Here is an 18,569-nt window from a genome sequence, read left to right on the forward strand (position 1 = left end):
CAGGTACCATCCCGAGCGGTAGTTATAACCACGTGCCCTTAAACGCCGTCCTATCTCACCAATAAAGAGCCTCGCCTGAGGACACCATGGACCGGCTGTTTCTACGGCCACCGGAACAAACTCATACTGAGTTGTTAGAACCGAGTATTTATTAATCTTTTGTTCAGCAGCCATCTTAGCGGCTGCGCCGGGTGTACGCTCAGTGTTAGTGAGATAGGACGCCGCATACGTGCTAACGCACGTCGCGTCCCACAACAGGCAACGTCCTCTCTGCCACGGCACCAGAGTGAGTCCATCAGGTCGCTTCCCGTCCGTACGCGACAGGCCCGGCGGTTCCAGCTGACAAGGTATATTGGCAGATATTAAAGCCCTTCGTATAATGTCATTTAACGAGTGATGCCGCGACAGACGACCCGCACAACGTGCGCACCCGAGAGCATGGTACCCATCGGCCTCCACCGTCTTCCCACAAATACAGAGAAGAGGTTGACACACAACGCACCCCAACGTTAATCATTGTATGTCAATGTCGAAGTTGACTTTGACGTTTAGATCAGCTGGTAGCTAGTATTATGTTCATTGCATTTTAATTCATATTCCTTAAACCTTAAGCTGAAAATTTAAATAACCACAGATTGTTCATTTCACTGTATTTTACATTATTGCACAATTAAATATATACTTTGTTTTCTTCAAAAATTTATGTTTTGTATAGATGATGTTGCATTAATTAGTGACAAATGATATAAAGTTTATCTTGTAAATATATCGAACTAATGAAACGCGCATTTTGTGTCTTTACGACATTGTTACATGAGCGAAAAGTTCATATTGGATCGAAGATGAAAATTAGCAATATGAAAGATTGGAAGTTCAAGGAGCCTCCAGTATACGCAGAACTACCGATAGACGAGAATCCAGAGTATAATGTACCTGTGGCTGTGAAAAATGCAGTGTTTTCGAAGGTTAAAATAGTTTGGCTTATTATTCTCTTAAATATGTTGACTTAATTTTCATCTTGAACATTTTAAAAGTCGTCATCATTACCAGCCCCCGTAGCACGGACGCGCGACGCCGTTTTTGGCGTAATATAAACTTAAGTAATATTTTAGATTGGCCTGAAGTTTTAGTTTATTTAAAAAATATTAAGATTGAAAAAAAAAAATTGACATTTACATCTCAATTAGTTTTATTTATTAAAATGACTCTTTTAATATATTAGGTACCGACAGAACCTCTGATCGGTAAAGTCCATTTGGTTTGTGCCTCCGAGGATTGCCTCGTGAATGTACTGGATCTGGATCCAGCTGTGACTGATTCGGAGGAGTTTGTGGACCTTATCGCTGGAAAGTATCTACCTGAAGGCGGCCTGACTGTGTGTCACAGGTATGAAAGTAGGAATGCCTATACCAATACAAAAAAAGAATAGAACCACTCCATCTCTTTCCCATGGATGTCATAAAAGGGACTAATAGCGACTAAGGGATAGGCTTAAAATCTTGGGATCTTTTTTTTAGCAACCTGTCACTGTCTGAATCTCAATTCTATCATTTTGCCAAATAGCTGAACGTGGCCATTCAGTCTTTTCAAGACTGTTGGCTCTGTCTAACACGCAAGGGATATAGATGTGACCATATGTATCTATACTGTAGGGGTGAAGTACCTATATTTTATCTCTGACATTTCAAATCATGTTACAATGATATGTGGTCACCTGGTCATGTTATGTGCCTGTTTTGTACCTTTAATTCAACGCACAAGTTTAAAATCAGTTGATATGATAAAGGTTGTCACTTTGATTGTGTGTTTGTAAGAACTACTGAACTGATCATGAAAATCCTCCTATTCCTAAGTGAGACTCAATATATTTGTAAAAAAAATAAACAGCTAATGAATAAGAGGTTTATTTATCTTTTTCCAGATATGGAGGCTATCAGTTCGGTTTCTGGGCAGATCAGCTAGGAGACGGCCGAGCTCATATACTTGGAGAATATGTGAACAGGTAAAAGATGACTAAGGAAATGGCTTATAAACTTGGGATCCTTCTTGAACGCTATGGACTAGTAACCTGTCAATATTTTTATCTCAATGCCATCAGTAAGCTGACCGTGGCCTGTCATTTCGAGATGGTTGGCTCTGTCTACCCCGCAAGGGATATAGATGACAACATATGTATGCATGTAAATGATAAATTATTGATGTTTCTTTCAGTAAAGGAGAATCGTGGCAACCTCAACTTAAAGGCTCCGGTGAGACTCCGTATTCCCGCTTCGGGGACGGACGTGCTGTCCTCCGTTCGTCCATCAGAGAGATGCTGGCGTCTGAAGCTTGCCACTTTCTGGGCATCCCCACCACAAGGGCAGCCGGCTTGGTGGGTAAGAGTACTTAATTTCTTATTAGCCTGCCGAATCTGGTATTAAGATGTTATTTGATATATATATTGTTCATAAGAAGCATGAAAGCAGAATAAATGCAGTGGAAATGAGAGCGTTAAGGAGTATGATGGGTGTGAAATTGAGTGACAGGATAAGGAACAGCGTGATAAGGGAATGTTGTGATGTGAAAGAAGATGTAGTTACAGGAATAGAAAAGGGTATGTTAAGATGGTTCGGTCATGTGGAGAGGATGAATGAAAGCAGGTTGACTAAGCAGATATACAAGGAGAGTGTGGAGGGAAAGGTCGGAGTGGGAAGACCTAGACGAACGTATCTTGATCAAATTAAGGACGTCCTGGTAAAGGGTCAGGTCAAAAGTACCCGAAACCGCCGAGCTTGTATGAAGAGAGTTATGAATGTGGACGAAGCGAAAGAAGTATGCAGAGATCGTGGCAAGTGGAAAGAGGTAGTCTCTGCCTACCCCTCCGGGAAAGAGGCGTGATTTTATGTATGTATGTATGTATGTATATTGTTCATGAACGAGCAGCTGAACGTGGCCATTCAGTCTTTTTGGGACTACTGGCTCTGTCTTCCCCGTAAGGGATATAGACGTGACTATATGTATGTATTGATATATATATAGTTCAAGAGTACCCAAAACCGCCGAGCTTGCATTAAAAGATTTATGAATGTGGATGAAGCGAAGGAAGTATGCAGAGATCGTGGCAAGTAGAAAGATGTAGTTTCTGCCTACCACTCCGGGAAAAAGGCGTGATTTTATGGATGTATGTTGAAAGATTTGTCACCAGTCATATCTTTAATATATCTACCCATATTCATAAATACTTCGTATGCTTAGGATTTTATGTAAAAAAGTAACTTCTAAAGGTTTTTTCTGTCTCTGTGCCAAATATCATCAAAATCGTTCTTGTGGTTTTTAAGAATTGACTTTAACATTCATTTCTTTTGCTTTTTATAAGTAGGTAGTACTATGATTTTTTTAAAAGTGTGAAGAAATAAGGAATAATTTCTTTTTTTATTTATTTATTAATTTTTATATTATATGTATAAGTGTGAGCCCGCGTAAATTAAAAAAATATGATAATTTCCATTCCTGAAAGGATTTGTGAAGATCCTAGCTTATCAGTTGAATACACAAAGAACCTAAGTACAGGACAAATTTCTAATTAATCGATCAATATATTTTGATATAAGTACTTTCTATATTTGTTACCGCTTCTTCTGCACTGACGCCTCGGAAGCGGCAGTAAACTTAGTTTTAAGTAATTTATTAGACGTCAACCAATGTTGTGAAACCAAAAGATTTGACAATAGGGATGTGGACTATTTTTGGGAAAGTGTTTAAAACCATGCATAAGTACCAAATATAACCCAAACTATTTATTATTATTTTTTTATTTGAAGTAATACCTTTAAAATAATTTATTTAAAATTTCATTTAAAATTTCGCGCTAAAACGCGGATACCTGTCAAACGGCCGCTGTGATGTCACGCGTTATAAAATATTGTCGAAGTTGTATGCAATGAATAGTTATTTCATAGTTGTGTGATAATAATATGAATTCAAAATTTTATAAATATTGTGCGGCACCGCACAATATTTATAAAATTTTGTAGCAGTGTAAAATTACAACTATTAAAACACCTGAAAAACTGTTTATTCACGTTCCACGTACAAAAACGATGCTGAAAAATTGACTTCAATTAGCCCGTCGGGATCCGGCACTTGTATCTACACAAAGTAAAATGTATTTCTGTGAGGATCATTTTGATGTAAGTTTGATAATATTTGTTACATTTACTTGTATTAAAATAATTTAACTCTTCAAGTTTTCAAAGACGAAATCTCGAATTTTCAGGTTAGAAATAAAGTAAACAATGTTTCGTAGTTTCATTATAGTTGCCAATGATATGGAGAATTATCCAGAATATCATTTGATGGGCACAGTATCCCAGATCAGACTGAGAGCAGGTTGTGTGCCAAGAAAGTTTGCATGTCAACCCGATAGAAAAGACGAACCAAAAACATAACAACTCGACTATTAGCAGTTAAAAGGCAAAGATTGGAATCAATAGCAGAATGTGAAAGAGAAAAAGAACAGACTCATTCTACACAAAGTATTTCCGTGGCTAAGATAATCGGACGGTAATCACGGTAATAATATGATCCAAATATCAACAAACACCAAAGTATTTGACAGCGAAAATTCTTGTATTGCAACGCGTGACATCACGCATTTTGATTGGTGTTCATTGTCACGTGACTTGAGGGTGAAATATTTAATTACATTTTATTAAATAAAAAAATAATCCCTTGTTTATTGAGGAAAATATTGTGTTTTTTATTATTTTTACTATAGAAACTACCTTTTCGTGGTAAAATTTTATACTTATTTGAGTACAGTCCACATCCCTATTATTAAGCGATATGAAGTATCCTATAATAATGAATAAAAATTTTGAATTTTTTTGTGAAACCAATAGGTAGATAGATAGATAGATAAAACTCTTTATTGCACCATAAGAGAAAACATACAAAACAACACAAAGCAGATATAGATGGTACAAAGGCGGACTTATCGCTAAAGCAATCTCTTCCAGTCAATGTATGACAATTATAAAGCGATACGAATTATAATGAATAAAAAATTTGAATTTGATATATCGATCGAAAGAAATCAAACGATAGTACTCTCACAGTGAGCGAAGAGCACAAAATATGGCGAGACAAAACATACAGCGGGCGGGCGAAGCAGGAGAACGCGGCTATAGTGCTGAGAGTGGCCCCGAGTTGGTACCGCTTGGGCTCCGTAGAGATTCTTCTCAAGAGGCGGGAGCCGCATACGATGAAAGCTATGGTGGACCATGTTATAAAGGTTTGTAATATTCTTAATCTATACTAATGCCGTGTGGTTCCCGGCACCAATAAAAAAAAAGAACAGGACCACTCCATCTCGTTCCCATGGATGTCGTAAAAGGCGACTAAGGGACAGGCTTATACACTTGGGATTCTTCTTCTAGGCGATGGGCTAGCAACCCGTCACTATTTGAATCTCAATTCTATCATTAAGCCAAACAGCTGAACGTGGCCTATCAGTCTTTTCAAGACTGTTGGCTCTGTCTACCCCGTAAGGGATAAAGACGTGATCATATGTATGTATGTATGTATACTAATATTATAAAGCTGAAGAGTTTGTTTGTTTGTTTGAACGCGCTAATCTCAGGCACTACTGGTTCGAATTAAAAGGATGGCTTTAGGCTTTTATTACATCACGCTGCAATTATTAGGAGCGAAGAAATAATGGAAAATGTGAAAAAAAAACATTCATACATACATACATACATACATATAACAGTCTTGAAAAGACTGAATGGCCACGTTCAGCTATTTGACTTAATGATAGAATTGAGAGTTAAATAGTGACGGGTTGCTTGCCCATCGCCTAAAAGCAGAAGCCCAAGTTTATAAGCCTATCCCTCAGTCGCCTTTTACGACATCCATGGGAAAGAGATGGAGTGGTCCTTTTCTTTTTTTTATTGGTCCCGGGTACCACCCGGCACAATATTAATCTTGTTATGTAATTACATACATACATATGGTCACGTCTATATCCCTTGCGGGGTAGACAGAGCCAACAGTCTTGAAAAGACTGAATGGCCACGTTCAGCTATTTGGCTTAATGATAGAACCGAGATTCAAATAGTGACAGGTTGCTAGCCCATCGCCTAAAAGAGGAATCCTAAGTTTATAAGCCTATCCCTTAGTCGCCTTTTACGACATCCATGGGAAAGAGATGGAGTGGTCCTATTCTTTTTTGTAATAGTGCCGGGAACCACACGGCACTTATGTAATTACGTTATGTAATTACTTAATTGAATAAATGATTTTCAGAATTATTTCCCCCAAATCGGCGTGGATGACGAAGACAAGTATGTCAAGTTGTATTCCGAGGTGGCTCACAAGAATCTGGACATGGTCGCCACTTGGCAAGGTATAGGTTTTTTTTTTTTTTATGCGAATGTGTTTTATGGGCAAAGATATACGATAAGTTGTTTACATTCAATTGTAGGAAGATTAGCGGTGATGGGTACCTGCTACTTGATACAGGTACCAGGCAAGGTATAGGTTATCAGTTCAATATGGAGTCGTAATTTTTTTTTGTGAATTTATATCTATTTGAATCTCAATTCTATCATTAAGCCAAACAGCTGGACGTGGCCTATCAGTATTTTCAAGACTGTTGGCTCTGTCTACCCCGTAAGGGATATAGACGTCATCATATGTATGTATGAATTTATCCTTTTGGGCTATTGTAAGATATTTTTCGTTGTTACCAGTATTTTGTGAAATATTTGCTTTAAAAGGACAATTTCTTGGCAGTGTTTTGTGAAATATTCGCTTCTGAAGTTGTTAAAAATTCTGTCAAATTTTGTGAGTGTACTGCTAACTGCGTGAACTGAAAAAGTATTGACATCGTCGGAGCGATGATTCGGCTCGACCGCCACCAAAGGGAAGATCTTCCGCCAGGCTAGGTGTTATGCCTGGGGAACCGCGCGACAGACGATGTTGTGTCGGAGGTTGTATATATAGCACCAAGCCGTGAAATCATTGCTTGCGCGATTTAGGATTTACGCTGTTTTTGACTTTGATAGCGTCGCGTGATTTTATAATTTACTAGCGACCCGACGCGACTTCGCACGGGTGCAAAATTATAAATGTTATTATACATAAAAACCTTCCTCTTGAATCACTCTACCTGTTACAAAAAACCGCATTAAAATCCGTTGCGTAATTTTAAAGATTTAAGCATACAGACAAACAGACTAAAATAGACTTTGTTTTATACTATGTAGTGATTTTTGTGACTTGTGGCGTAGAGATGTCGCCACAATCGGCAATATTCGACCGCGCAGAATTAAGACATCCATGGGTAAGAGATGGAGTATTCCTATTCTTTTTTATATTGGTGCCGGGAACCACACGGCACTAAGAAAATGGCGGTAAATTTCTGTGCAATAAAGATATTACAAACGTGTACTTTTTGCCGTGCCGTGTGGTCCCCGGCACCATTGAAAAAAAGAATAGGACCACTCCATCTCTTTCCCATGGATGTCGTAAAAGGCGACTAAGGGATAGGCTTACAAACTTGGGATTCTTCTTTAGGCGATGGGCTAGCAACCTGTCACTATTTGAATCTCAATTCTATCATTGAGCCAAATAGCTGAACGTGGCCATTCAGTCTTTTCAAGACTGTTGGCTCAGTCTACCCCGCAAGGGATATAGACGTGACCATATGTATGTATGTACTTTTTATTCCAGGTTTCGGCTTTACCCACGGCGTGTTAAACACGGACAATGTGAGCGTCCTAGGTCTGACCATAGACTACGGGCCATACGGTTTCATAGAGCACTACAGTAGACACTATGTGCCTAACAGTTCTGATGATCTTGGACGCTATGCTTTTTATAAGCAACCAGAGGTGAGAATGTTAAAGTTTAAGTTTTATAGATCGTGATGTCTGTAACAATGATTGCCCATTCCGCCTCCAATATATGGTCAGTCCGCCTTTTAATATATGGCCATTCCGCCTCCAATATATGGCCATTCCGCCTCCAATATATGGCCATTCTGCCTCCAATATATGGCCATTCCGCCTCCAATATATGGCCATTCCGCCTCCAATATATGGTCAGTCCGCTTTTTAATATATGGCCATTTCGCCTCCAATATATGGCCATTCCGCCTCCAATATATGGCCATTCCGCCTCCAATATCTGGCCATTCTGCCTCCAAAGTCTGGCCATGAACTGTCATTCTGAAATCTGACACGATCTTAATTTCGAAAACCAATAATTTCGTAACTCTTCGCCAAAACATATATTCAACTAGTAGGTATATCTTTCATTTGTTCTGTCTAACCGAACGTCTTAATTTTCAGTCATTGACAGGCGTTTGACATTTGTTATTTTTTTTAAATCAATATTCATTTCAGATAATGCTATGGAACTTGGAGAAATTCGCTGAGGCCCTCCAGCCGATATTGACGGAAGACCAGAAAGGGAAGATAGCGGCCGTCGGTGATACTTTGGAGAAATACGTCACGGATAAGGTTTTGTAAGTGTACCTACATTAGTTTCAGTGCTAACCGGTGTTCTTACAGCGAGGTACCTAATTGGGAAATTGGATTTGTAACCGTGATCCAATATGAGCTAGGTTTCCCTGCAAAGGTTGAGGAGGTTACCCAATCCAGAATTTCTTTCAGCAGTACATTACATACGTAAAATCACGCCTGCATCTTTCCACTTGCCACGATCTCTGCATACTTCCTTCGCTTCATCCACATTCGTAACTCTCTTCATGCAAGCTCGGCGGTTTCGGGTACTCTTGACCTGACCCTTTGCCAGGACGTCCTTAATTTGATCAAGATACATTCGTCTAGGCCTTCCCATGCTGACCTTCAGCAGTAACATAGGCTATTTACCGTATCTCCCGCTGCAGACTAGTTAAAAAAAATAATTATAAATAAATATTAAATACCATGCCAAATTTTATCTCAATCTCCTTCTGCATATGAAAACCCTGAACACCTTTTTCTAGAAATTTCCCTTTCTCATACTAAAATTCTTCTTGGTGTATATTATTGCCCTTCTCTTCATATAAATTACTTTTCCTCTTTTGAGCTTCTTTTGTCGGATTATCGTAGTCGTTTCGAACACATTATTATAATGGGGGATTTTAATACTTGTCTTATTAAAAATGATTCAAGATCAAGATCTCTTCTTTCTCTTCTTCATTCTTTAAATTTACACTGCCTTCCTCTTAGCGCTACACATTTTCCACATAATGGTCCGCCATCTTTTCTTGATCTTATTATCACTTCTTCCCCGGATCTTGTGTCAGTTCATGGCCAATTTAATGCAGTGTGTTTTTCTGCTCATGACCTTCTTTATGCGTCTTTTAAGTTGCGTTCTCCTAAGCGTAGACACAAAGTTATTTTCCGTCGTGATTTCACGGCAATTAATGAACAGTTATTTTTAACTGATTTTAATAATGCGGACTGGAGCACTGTTTTAATGGCTACAGACGTAGATTCAAAGGTCTCTAAATTCAACGAAATCTTATTATCACTTTTCGATAAACATGCTCCTCTTCATCCTATTCGCATTAAACATAACCCTGCTCCTTGGCTCACACCCGAGATCAGGAAGTGCATGGCCAGAAGAGATAAAGCTAAATTAAAATTACGTCAGTGCCCATCTGCTGAGAACCATTCTGCTTATGTTTTTCTTCGTAATTTTTGCAATAAAAAATGTAGGGATGCTAAGCGCAAATATATTCATTCTAATGTGGAAAACTGTCCCCCTGGTAAATTGTGGAAGTTTTTGAAGGGTTTGGGTTTTGGAAAGCAAGGACCTGAGGAGAGTTTTGATATGGACGTAAATGAATTAAATAGGCACTTTTGTTCTTCTTCTAAGAATTGTTCGTCATTTACGAAACAGGCAACGCTTGCTAGTCTGGCTGTTCAACCTTCTTGTGATTTCCCCTCTTTCTGTATAAATGAGATTACCATTGACGATGCAATAAAATTAATTAAGTCCATTAATTCAAGGGCAGTAGGTGATGACGCTATATCCCTTGATATGATTAAACCGATAGCGGAATTGATTGCCCCTTATATTGTAAACATCTTAAACTGTTCCATATCGTCGGGCATCTTTCCCACTAATTGGAAACTCGCTCACATAATTCCTCTTCCTAAAAGAAATTCGCCTTCAAGTCCTTCTCATTTGCGTCCTATTTCAATTCTGTCTGTGCTGTCAAAAATCTTGGAATATCATGTCCATCAACAATTAAGTGCACACTTATCTCGCTATAATATTTTAAGTTCTTTTCAATCAGGTTTTAAATGTGGCCATAGTACTACGACAGCTCTTGTAAAAATTACGGATGACATCCGTTTTAATATTGATAATAAAAAGCTTACCGTACTTGTTCTTCTTGATTTCACAAGTGCTTTTAATACTGTCGATTTCGATATTTTGGTTGAAATTTTACGTACTTTAAATTTTTCCTCAAATGCCCTCTGTTGGTTTTCATCTTACCTTACTGGTCGTAAACAACGTATAAAATTGAATGATTGCTTCTCAGATTGGTGTGATCTAGTAGCTGGTGTTCCGCAGGGTGGCATTCTTTCTCCGGTTCTGTTCTCAATATTCGTTGATGGCATTACTGCATCTCTTTCCTCTAATTTTCATCTTTATGCCGATGACTTACAGATCTATGCGTCTGCTAGTCTGGATGATATTAATGATGCTTTTAGTACCATTAATTCGGATTTGGAGAGGATTGCAGATTGGTCAAGCCGTTTTGGTCTTTTAGTTAATGCTGCCAAGTCACAGGCCATTGTTATTGGTAGTCCGCATTATATTTCGAAATTGGAAAATGTGATGGTTCCTAGCCTAGTTCTGAATAACAATATTATTCCTTTATCTCCCAAAGTGACTAATCTGGGTATCATCATTGACCAGACTCTCTCGTGGATTCCCTATATTAATGAAATCAGCCGTAAGATGTATGTGTCGTTACACTCACTTCGCCGAATGCAAAAATTTTTACCCGTCGTCACTAAAGTTGTGCTTGTTCAGTCGCTTCTTTTTCCTCTTCTAGATTATTCCGATGTTGCTTGTTTGAACATTACTGAAGAATTGCTTGACAAGTTAGAGCGTTTACAAAACCAGGGCATTCGCTTTGTTTTCGGTCTTCGTAAGTTCGATCATGTTTCAGAGTTTCGTCGCCAATTGAATTGGCTCCCAATTCGCCTTAGACGTAATGTTCACACACTATCTCTCTTGTTTAATGTCCTTTTTAATCCTTCTTTCCCCCACTATCTTCATGATAATTTCTCATTCCGTGAGACGGCTAGTCGTTTGCGGTCTCATAACGATCCCAAATTACTTATTCCTCCTTATTCCTCTCGAACTTATGGTTTATCTTTTAGTGTACGTTCTGCTCAGCTTTGGAATGATCTTCCCCAAGATACGAGATCTGCCCCTAACCTAAGTTCTTTTAAAACACTAATCAAAAGACTGTATTCTGATGCATCTAACATTTGAGTGTACTTATATTTATGTATGTTTATATATATTTTATTTATGTATGTTTATCATTAATTAGTTTGTAATTTATTGATTATTGTAACGCATCCTCAATGCTTTTAACTGCGCTGCCTCTTTGACTTTGATTTTCCTTTTTATTTTGGTTGACTGGAAGAAATCCCGATTGGGATAAGTCCGCCATTGTACATATTCTTTTATATTCAATGACTGTTCTGATTTTGTTATATTTATTTTTATGTGCAATAAAGAGTTTACAAACAAACAAACAAACAAACAATATTTAATTCCAGACAAACATACTTGATCAAGCTCGGTTTGACCACGATCCAAGATGGCGACGATGAACTGGTGGACAACTTTCTGACCATCATGGAGAGGACGAGGGCTGACTTCACCGCCACCTTCCGGCAATTAGCTGAGGTATAGTCGCCCATACATACATACATCCCGGCCAGGGCAAGATGAGACAAGAACTTTTTCTGATTGGCCTGGGTCTTGGATATTTATCTATATAAGTATAAGTATTTATTATAAAATATAGTATCGTTGAGTTAGTATCTCGTAACACAAGTCTCGAACTTACTTCGAGGCTAACTCAATCAGTGTAATTTGTCCCGTATATATTTATTTATTTATTATACATACATAAAATCACGCCTCTTTCCCGGAGGGGTAGGCAGAGACTACCTCTTTCCACTTGCCACGATCTCTGCATACTTCCTTCGCTTCATCCACATTCATAACTCTCTTCATGCAAGCTCGGCGGTTTCTGGTCGTCCATACTAATAATTTAAATCGACGGCCTCTGTAGCGCAGCGGTAATACGCTTGTCTGTGGCACCGGAGGTCCCGGGTTCGAATCCCGGCCAGGGCATGATGAAAAAAGAACGTTTTCTGATTGGCCTGGGTCTTGGATGTCTATCTATATAAGTATTTATTATAAAATATAGTATCGTTGAGTTAGTATCTCGAAACACAAGTCTCGAACTTACTTCGAGGTTGACTCAATCAGTGTAATTTGGCCCGTATATATTTATTTAAAAAATCTTTGTTTGATTGTTATGATGACGCTAAATTAGCGCGTGTAAGTAAGGCTCTTAATTCGCGCATGTAGGTGGTACTTAATTCTCGAGGGCGAATCTGCGGGTAAAAGTTTGTAATTAATAAGAAATAACAGAATAAGATGTTATAAACTTTAATATCCTCGAAGAGGGCCCATTTTAGGAAGTAGGTACAAATTTCCAATATTTACATTCGGCGGAAAATGCATTTTGTGAAGAAACAAATTCTGAATCTGATCCAATTAGGTACAGGAATTAGCAACCTGTCACTATTTGAATCTCAATTCTATCATTAAGCCAAACAGCAACGCTCCTAACGGCAAACCAAAGAAGTCTGACTCACACAAAATAATAAACTTAAACAATACCTTTATGAACAGGTGCCCCAGAGTCAACTAACCGACAAAACTACCCTGGAAAGCAAGTGGTCACTAAATAAAGTACAAGAGGCCTCCGACTGGAGTGCTTGGGTTAACAAATACATCGACAGGCTCCAAGCTGAGAAAGGTAAAGAGCATTCAACTTGTTTTAACCCCCCACGTACATTGAAGGGTGTTATATGTGTTCGTACGTCATCATCACATCGTCCAGATATATAACTAATTGGGTGAAACAAGTTGTTTCTTAAACTCCGCTCTTGCCCCCGTGGCATGGCACGCGCGACGCTGTTTTTATCGCGCGATAACTATTGCCGGTCCCGTTTCACGTCATTATAAAAAGCGAACGTACCTATAATTTATAATTTTTTTTTAATAAAACAAAAAAATAACCAGCCATGGATACAAGTCATTTAAAATCCTCGTTAATTTATTTAAACCTTGTCATAACACACTAGTGTGTTCGATTGATAAAGATAAAATGTAATTTATTAAAAAAAAATTCAATGCTAGAATGAGCGTTTATAGGTTATTATTTTTTATTTTCTAATTTCTAGTGTCAGAAGAGGAAAGGACATCACGTATGTGTAAAGCGAATCCCGTGTACGTCCCTCGCAACTGGATAATGCAGGAGGCCATCAATGATGCAGAAAATAACGATTTTGAAAAGGTAACATTTTATTTGTAGGTAAGCACATTCGGATTTTGGCTGAATGGTCAGGTCAAGAGTACCTTTTGCCAGGACGTCCTTGATTTTCCTACGTTATTCAGTTTTTGTTTTACGGATCTTTATTTATTCAGCTACACCAAGTGTTTACATGACACAGTTTCTATAGTTCTCAAATCTAGGTACTAATGCAAACATTGGCTATACATATAAGTGTTAATTAAATAAATTAATCATAAAATGTCCCATAATAATAATAAAAAAAAATATTTGAAGTAAATTAGAAGAAGCTATGGGTAACTAAATCATTTTATAATATGCAGTAATATATGTACATTTTATTTCACAGGTACGATTCCTTCTGAAACTGTTCGAGAAACCATTTGAACCGAATGAGGAGGCGGAAAAGCGAGGGTACTCATCACAACCACCGAGCTGGTCTTACGGACTTAAACTAAGCTGTTCCAGCTAGTTTTTTTCCGCCCGCCTCACGCTTTTTCTCGGAGGGGTAGGCAGAGACTACATCTTTCCACTTGCCACGATCTCTGCATACTTCCTTTGCATATATAGATACATGTATGTAGTGTTGAAAAGACTGAAAAGGTCATGTTCAGCTGTATGACAAAATGATGTAAATAAGATGAATGAAAAGACAAGAAAAATCACAAGTTTATAAGCCTTTCTCTTATTCGCCTTTTACGTCATAGGTGGGAAAGACATGGGGTGGTCTTATTCTAGAATGTCGGGAAATGCCGACCGAGAAACCACTTCGTATATATACATATACAATTATTTTGTTTCATTCACATTCGCCAATATCATCAGGCTAAGTCGTAGGTTTAGGGTACTCTTGACCTGACTTTACGCTATAAATTCCCAGATTTGATCAAGGTACTAGACGGAGGTACTAGAATGTACAAGAGATTTAAGAAATAAACTTTCACTCTGATTGGGTGAAGGCGAGAGGTAATTGTTGACGTATGCAAACGTCATTTGTGAGTAACATATGTAAAAATAAACTGGGATTTAGGAAAATATTCTTAAATTATTATGGATTATTAATATATAGATATAAGTATATACTTACGTTGCTATTGTATTGTATATCATTAAAATATGCAAATTGTAGATGCAAATGTTATGTTATTATAAATTTGATTAATATGTATAATTTAATTTCATATAATATGAGATGTTAAAGCAATAATTATTAAGTTTATTTTTTTACTATAAAAAATGTCATTATTTTATAATAAAACTTTTTTTTACCAGTATTCTTGTTTAATTATAGTACTAGCTGCAGAATCATCTTGTCATCAGGACTGTAGGTTTGAAATTCGACAGGGTCTCAATTTCTAAAAACACAACTTCGACTTAAATTGCTTAGACAAAGCACACCTTCGAAAAATACTACTTTGACAGAAGCCATTTTGAAATGTACTTACATACTTGTTCAGCAGATTTTATTTCGACAGTACTTAGCTTCGACAGATTACTGCGCTGACATGTGACAGAGGTATGAAATAAAACGTCATGTCATGCCTGACCTCGATTTAACTAATTTCAGGCAAAATTTCATCCAAATAGGTCTAGTGGTTTAGCCGAGTGTGTCTTAATGCTCTTAAGTCTATATTGCACAGACAATTACGTAAAAGTGATTGATCATGGACTTGAGATAATAAAAAAAGAAATATAATCAAAATAATATAATTATCTCCACAATCTGCTTATCATAATTTGTACAATAACTAAAACATAATTTTTCACCTTTGAATAAACAAAAACATAAAAAAAACAATTACTCATAATCTTCATCTGCGCTATCATCTGGCTCAGAATAATCTTCATCAATAATCTTCCGTCTCTTTCTCTCCTGGACATTTTCCTTATCCTCATCCTTATCTGCCACCTCTTTAGCCTCACACTGCGCCGATCGGTGATGGAAAACAAATGAAATACTCTTAGCCAAGTCCCAGCACTGTTTCAGGACAAGATCCGCCAAGCTCTTCTTATCCGCACAGTGATACCAGTTGGATAAATCAGACGTACAGTCCGAATTCTCCGGGGGAAGTGTCACCTGAATGTTATTCACGCATCTACGACACTTGAATTTACTGTGCGTATCAGACAATGTATTCTCTTCTAAACGGAACAGGTCTTTCAAGTCGTCTGATGTAAAGTGACGCAATGATTCTTCATTTTGATCAACAACAGTGTCGCTCAATGCTTTCTTGTGTGCTTGTCTTTGGAATATCTTTTCCTCGATTGTCCCCGTTGCCAGTAACCGATAAATGTAGCACGGCTTCTTCTGACCATCTCTCCAGACTCTGGCCATGGCTTGATCGTCATTCGCCGGGTTCCAATCAGGATCGAACATGATGAGACGGTTAGCGCCAATCAAATTCAAGCCGCAGCCTCCAGCTTTTGAACTTAACATAAATATCCACTCCTTTGAATCCTTCTGATTGAAACTTTCAACCACTTTCGCTCTCTTCTTAATTGTCATCGAACCATCCAGTCTCACATACTGATAACACCGTTTCCTACATAATTTTTCAAATAAATCTAATGTCTGAGTGTAGTTTGAAACTAGAACTATTTTATCATCTGTGTTTGTTTTCAAATTTGCCAATATACAATCTAGGATCATAAGTTTACCTGAATACTCAGGTTTAACATCTTTTATGTCATAATTACTTGGTAACAAGTCTCTAGCCTTTTCAAAACCTTCGGATCTTTCTATGATTTTATCGTAAACCAAATCGGGATGGTTGCATAGTTTCTTCAAAGTTGTAATACTAGATAAGGCACTTAATGTGTTCTTCTCACCCGTACCAGAGAATTTGTTACGAATGGCATCAGAGTTTATGAAATTCTTGTAAATTTGGGTCTGAAGTGGAGTCATCTTTACGCATATGACTTGTTCAAACTTCACAGGTAAATATTTAGTGAGCAATGAACTTGTTCTACGTATCATACACTTATTGACGATAGATGTAAGGGTTTGTAGACATTCCTGTGCCTTCTCCCTCTCTTGTACTGATGCTAACGCATCTTGACCTTTCAAAATTGGATTTTCGTATCTCTTCTTAAATTCTTGTGCGGTACCCAAAATTCCTTCATTCACAAAGTGCACCAAGCTGAAATACTCGGTCAAATCATTCTGGATTGGAGTGCCTGATATCAAAATTCGCCGTTTAGCTTTCAAGCCCATCAGAGCCTGGTATGTTTGGTTTTCACTATTCTTCAGCCTGTGACCTTCGTCACACAAAACCAAACCCACTTCAGATGAGTGCAATATATTTGAATATATCCTAAATGTTTCATATGAAATTATCAACACTGGTGTAGCTACTCTTAAAGCCGCAAATGTATTCATAAACTGTTGGAGTTTCAATGTTATATCAGCTTTGGAGCCTCCATCCATAGCCAACGCATTGATTCGGGATCCTAACCATTTCCCAATTTCATTGTACCAATTTTTTACCAAACTGCTAGGACACACAATAATCGCTTTACAAATAGTCGGCTTACAATCCGGTCCTTGCCTTAATAATGTCCAAAGTAGCGTGATACACTGCAAAGTCTTCCCTAAACCCATTTCATCAGCCATGATACATCCAAATGCGTTTTCAATCTGTTTTCCTGTGACACAATCGTACATAAACTTAACCCCATCTCTTTGATGAGGTCTCAATATGTTCCCAAGCACTGGATCAACCACAACAGCTACTTTAATGTCATTAGGGCTCATTTTCATCTTTTCGTGCTCCGGAATATAAGGAGGACGGTATAGAACAAGCGCATTTGGTTCATCGGGATCGTGTAGCGCTCGGCGCACTTGAGTCCGTTTTAAACCAAGACTCTTACTACAATATGATGAAACGTAGTTCGGTATAGGTACTTTAAAAGGCTTGCTAAGTATCTGCCGGATCAGATTTTCATGTTCTGAAGTAGATAAAGATTGAGATGGAGATTTCTGTGCGAGTGGGATCCGGGCGCATTCCCTTTTCTTTCGTTTCTTGTCAATTAGTGGACTCTTGAAGACGCTGTCGCTGGAGCCGATCTGGCTAGGCGCTAAACTGCGCCTCATTTTACTTAGTTAAATGCTACTTCCTTGTAATATTTGGTGAAAAGTTAATATACAAAAACAAAACAAACAAATCCCCACAAACCAAATCCCACATTTGCGTTGCGCGGCGCACGAATTTCGAAACTGTCATTGTCATTCAAATCCTAGTCCGTCACACTGACATTTGTCAGAAAGATGTTGCCAGTATCATAATGTGGAAAAACACAAAAATATCCAACTGAAAAATTTCAAATATTAAACTTATAATAATCACAAAGATTTCATACACAACGTACCTAATGCGTCTAAAAGTAAGTTACATTTTATAGTATTCATCCATATTAAACTAATATTTATAAAGATTGTATCTATATTGCGCCGTGTGGATCCATGCATTTTAGAATAGGGCCACTTGATATCTTTCCTACAGGACAGCCCAATGAACTTGGTATCCTTATGTAGGCTATGGGCTAGCAGTCTGTCACTTTTTGAATCTCAATTCCACCTTAAGCCAAAAAGCTCTTTCTACCCCGCAAGGGATATAGACGTGAAGTATGTAAAGATTGTATTTTTATGTGTAGAAACTAATAAACTCAAAACTAATGGACTTGACGATATTTGGCACAGATATATAAGACCTTGAAGATTTGCATGAAGAGAGTTAAGAATATAGATGAAGCGAAAGAAGTACGCTGGGATCGTGTCAAGTCGAATGATGTAGTCTCTGCTTGTCGTGATTTATGTTTGTAGATAGACTGATAGGACAGGAGTCACAATTGCTACATTTTATTAAAATCCCCACAGGAACGAAGCACAAAGTAAAATGCCATTCCAATGTTCATGAGGTTTGTAGTATCGTGCTGCCATTGGTATATCGTG

The 18,569-nt window shown here is 37.9% G+C and overlaps 2 protein-coding genes across 2 annotated transcripts; one reads left to right on the forward strand and one right to left on the reverse strand.

Annotated features, from left to right (window-relative positions):
• Nucleotides 1–627: 627 nt before the first annotated feature.
• On the forward strand, nt 628–14,191 carry LOC106129880 (protein adenylyltransferase SelO). The gene is made up of 12 exons (XM_060950736.1): nt 628–965; nt 1,223–1,386; nt 1,922–2,002; nt 2,212–2,375; nt 5,097–5,272; nt 6,289–6,388; nt 7,717–7,877; nt 8,391–8,512; nt 11,805–11,934; nt 12,955–13,081; nt 13,509–13,621; nt 13,968–14,191. The coding sequence occupies exons 1-12, from the start codon at nt 777–779 to the stop codon at nt 14,088–14,090; spliced, it is 1,650 nt and encodes a 549-aa protein (XP_060806719.1). The 5' UTR covers nt 628–776; the 3' UTR covers nt 14,091–14,191.
• Nucleotides 14,192–15,309: 1,118 nt separating this feature from the next.
• On the reverse strand, nt 15,310–17,821 carry LOC106129888 (DNA repair and recombination protein RAD54-like). The gene has a single exon (XM_013328582.2). It carries the CDS (start codon nt 17,709–17,711, stop codon nt 15,417–15,419), a length of 2,295 nt encoding a protein of 764 aa, XP_013184036.2. The 5' UTR covers nt 17,712–17,821; the 3' UTR covers nt 15,310–15,416.
• Nucleotides 17,822–18,569: the final 748 nt, after the last annotated feature.

Source organism: Amyelois transitella, chromosome 22 (genome assembly GCF_032362555.1).
Source record: "Amyelois transitella isolate CPQ chromosome 22, ilAmyTran1.1, whole genome shotgun sequence".
Classification (NCBI taxonomy): Eukaryota; Metazoa; Arthropoda; class Insecta; order Lepidoptera; family Pyralidae; genus Amyelois; species Amyelois transitella.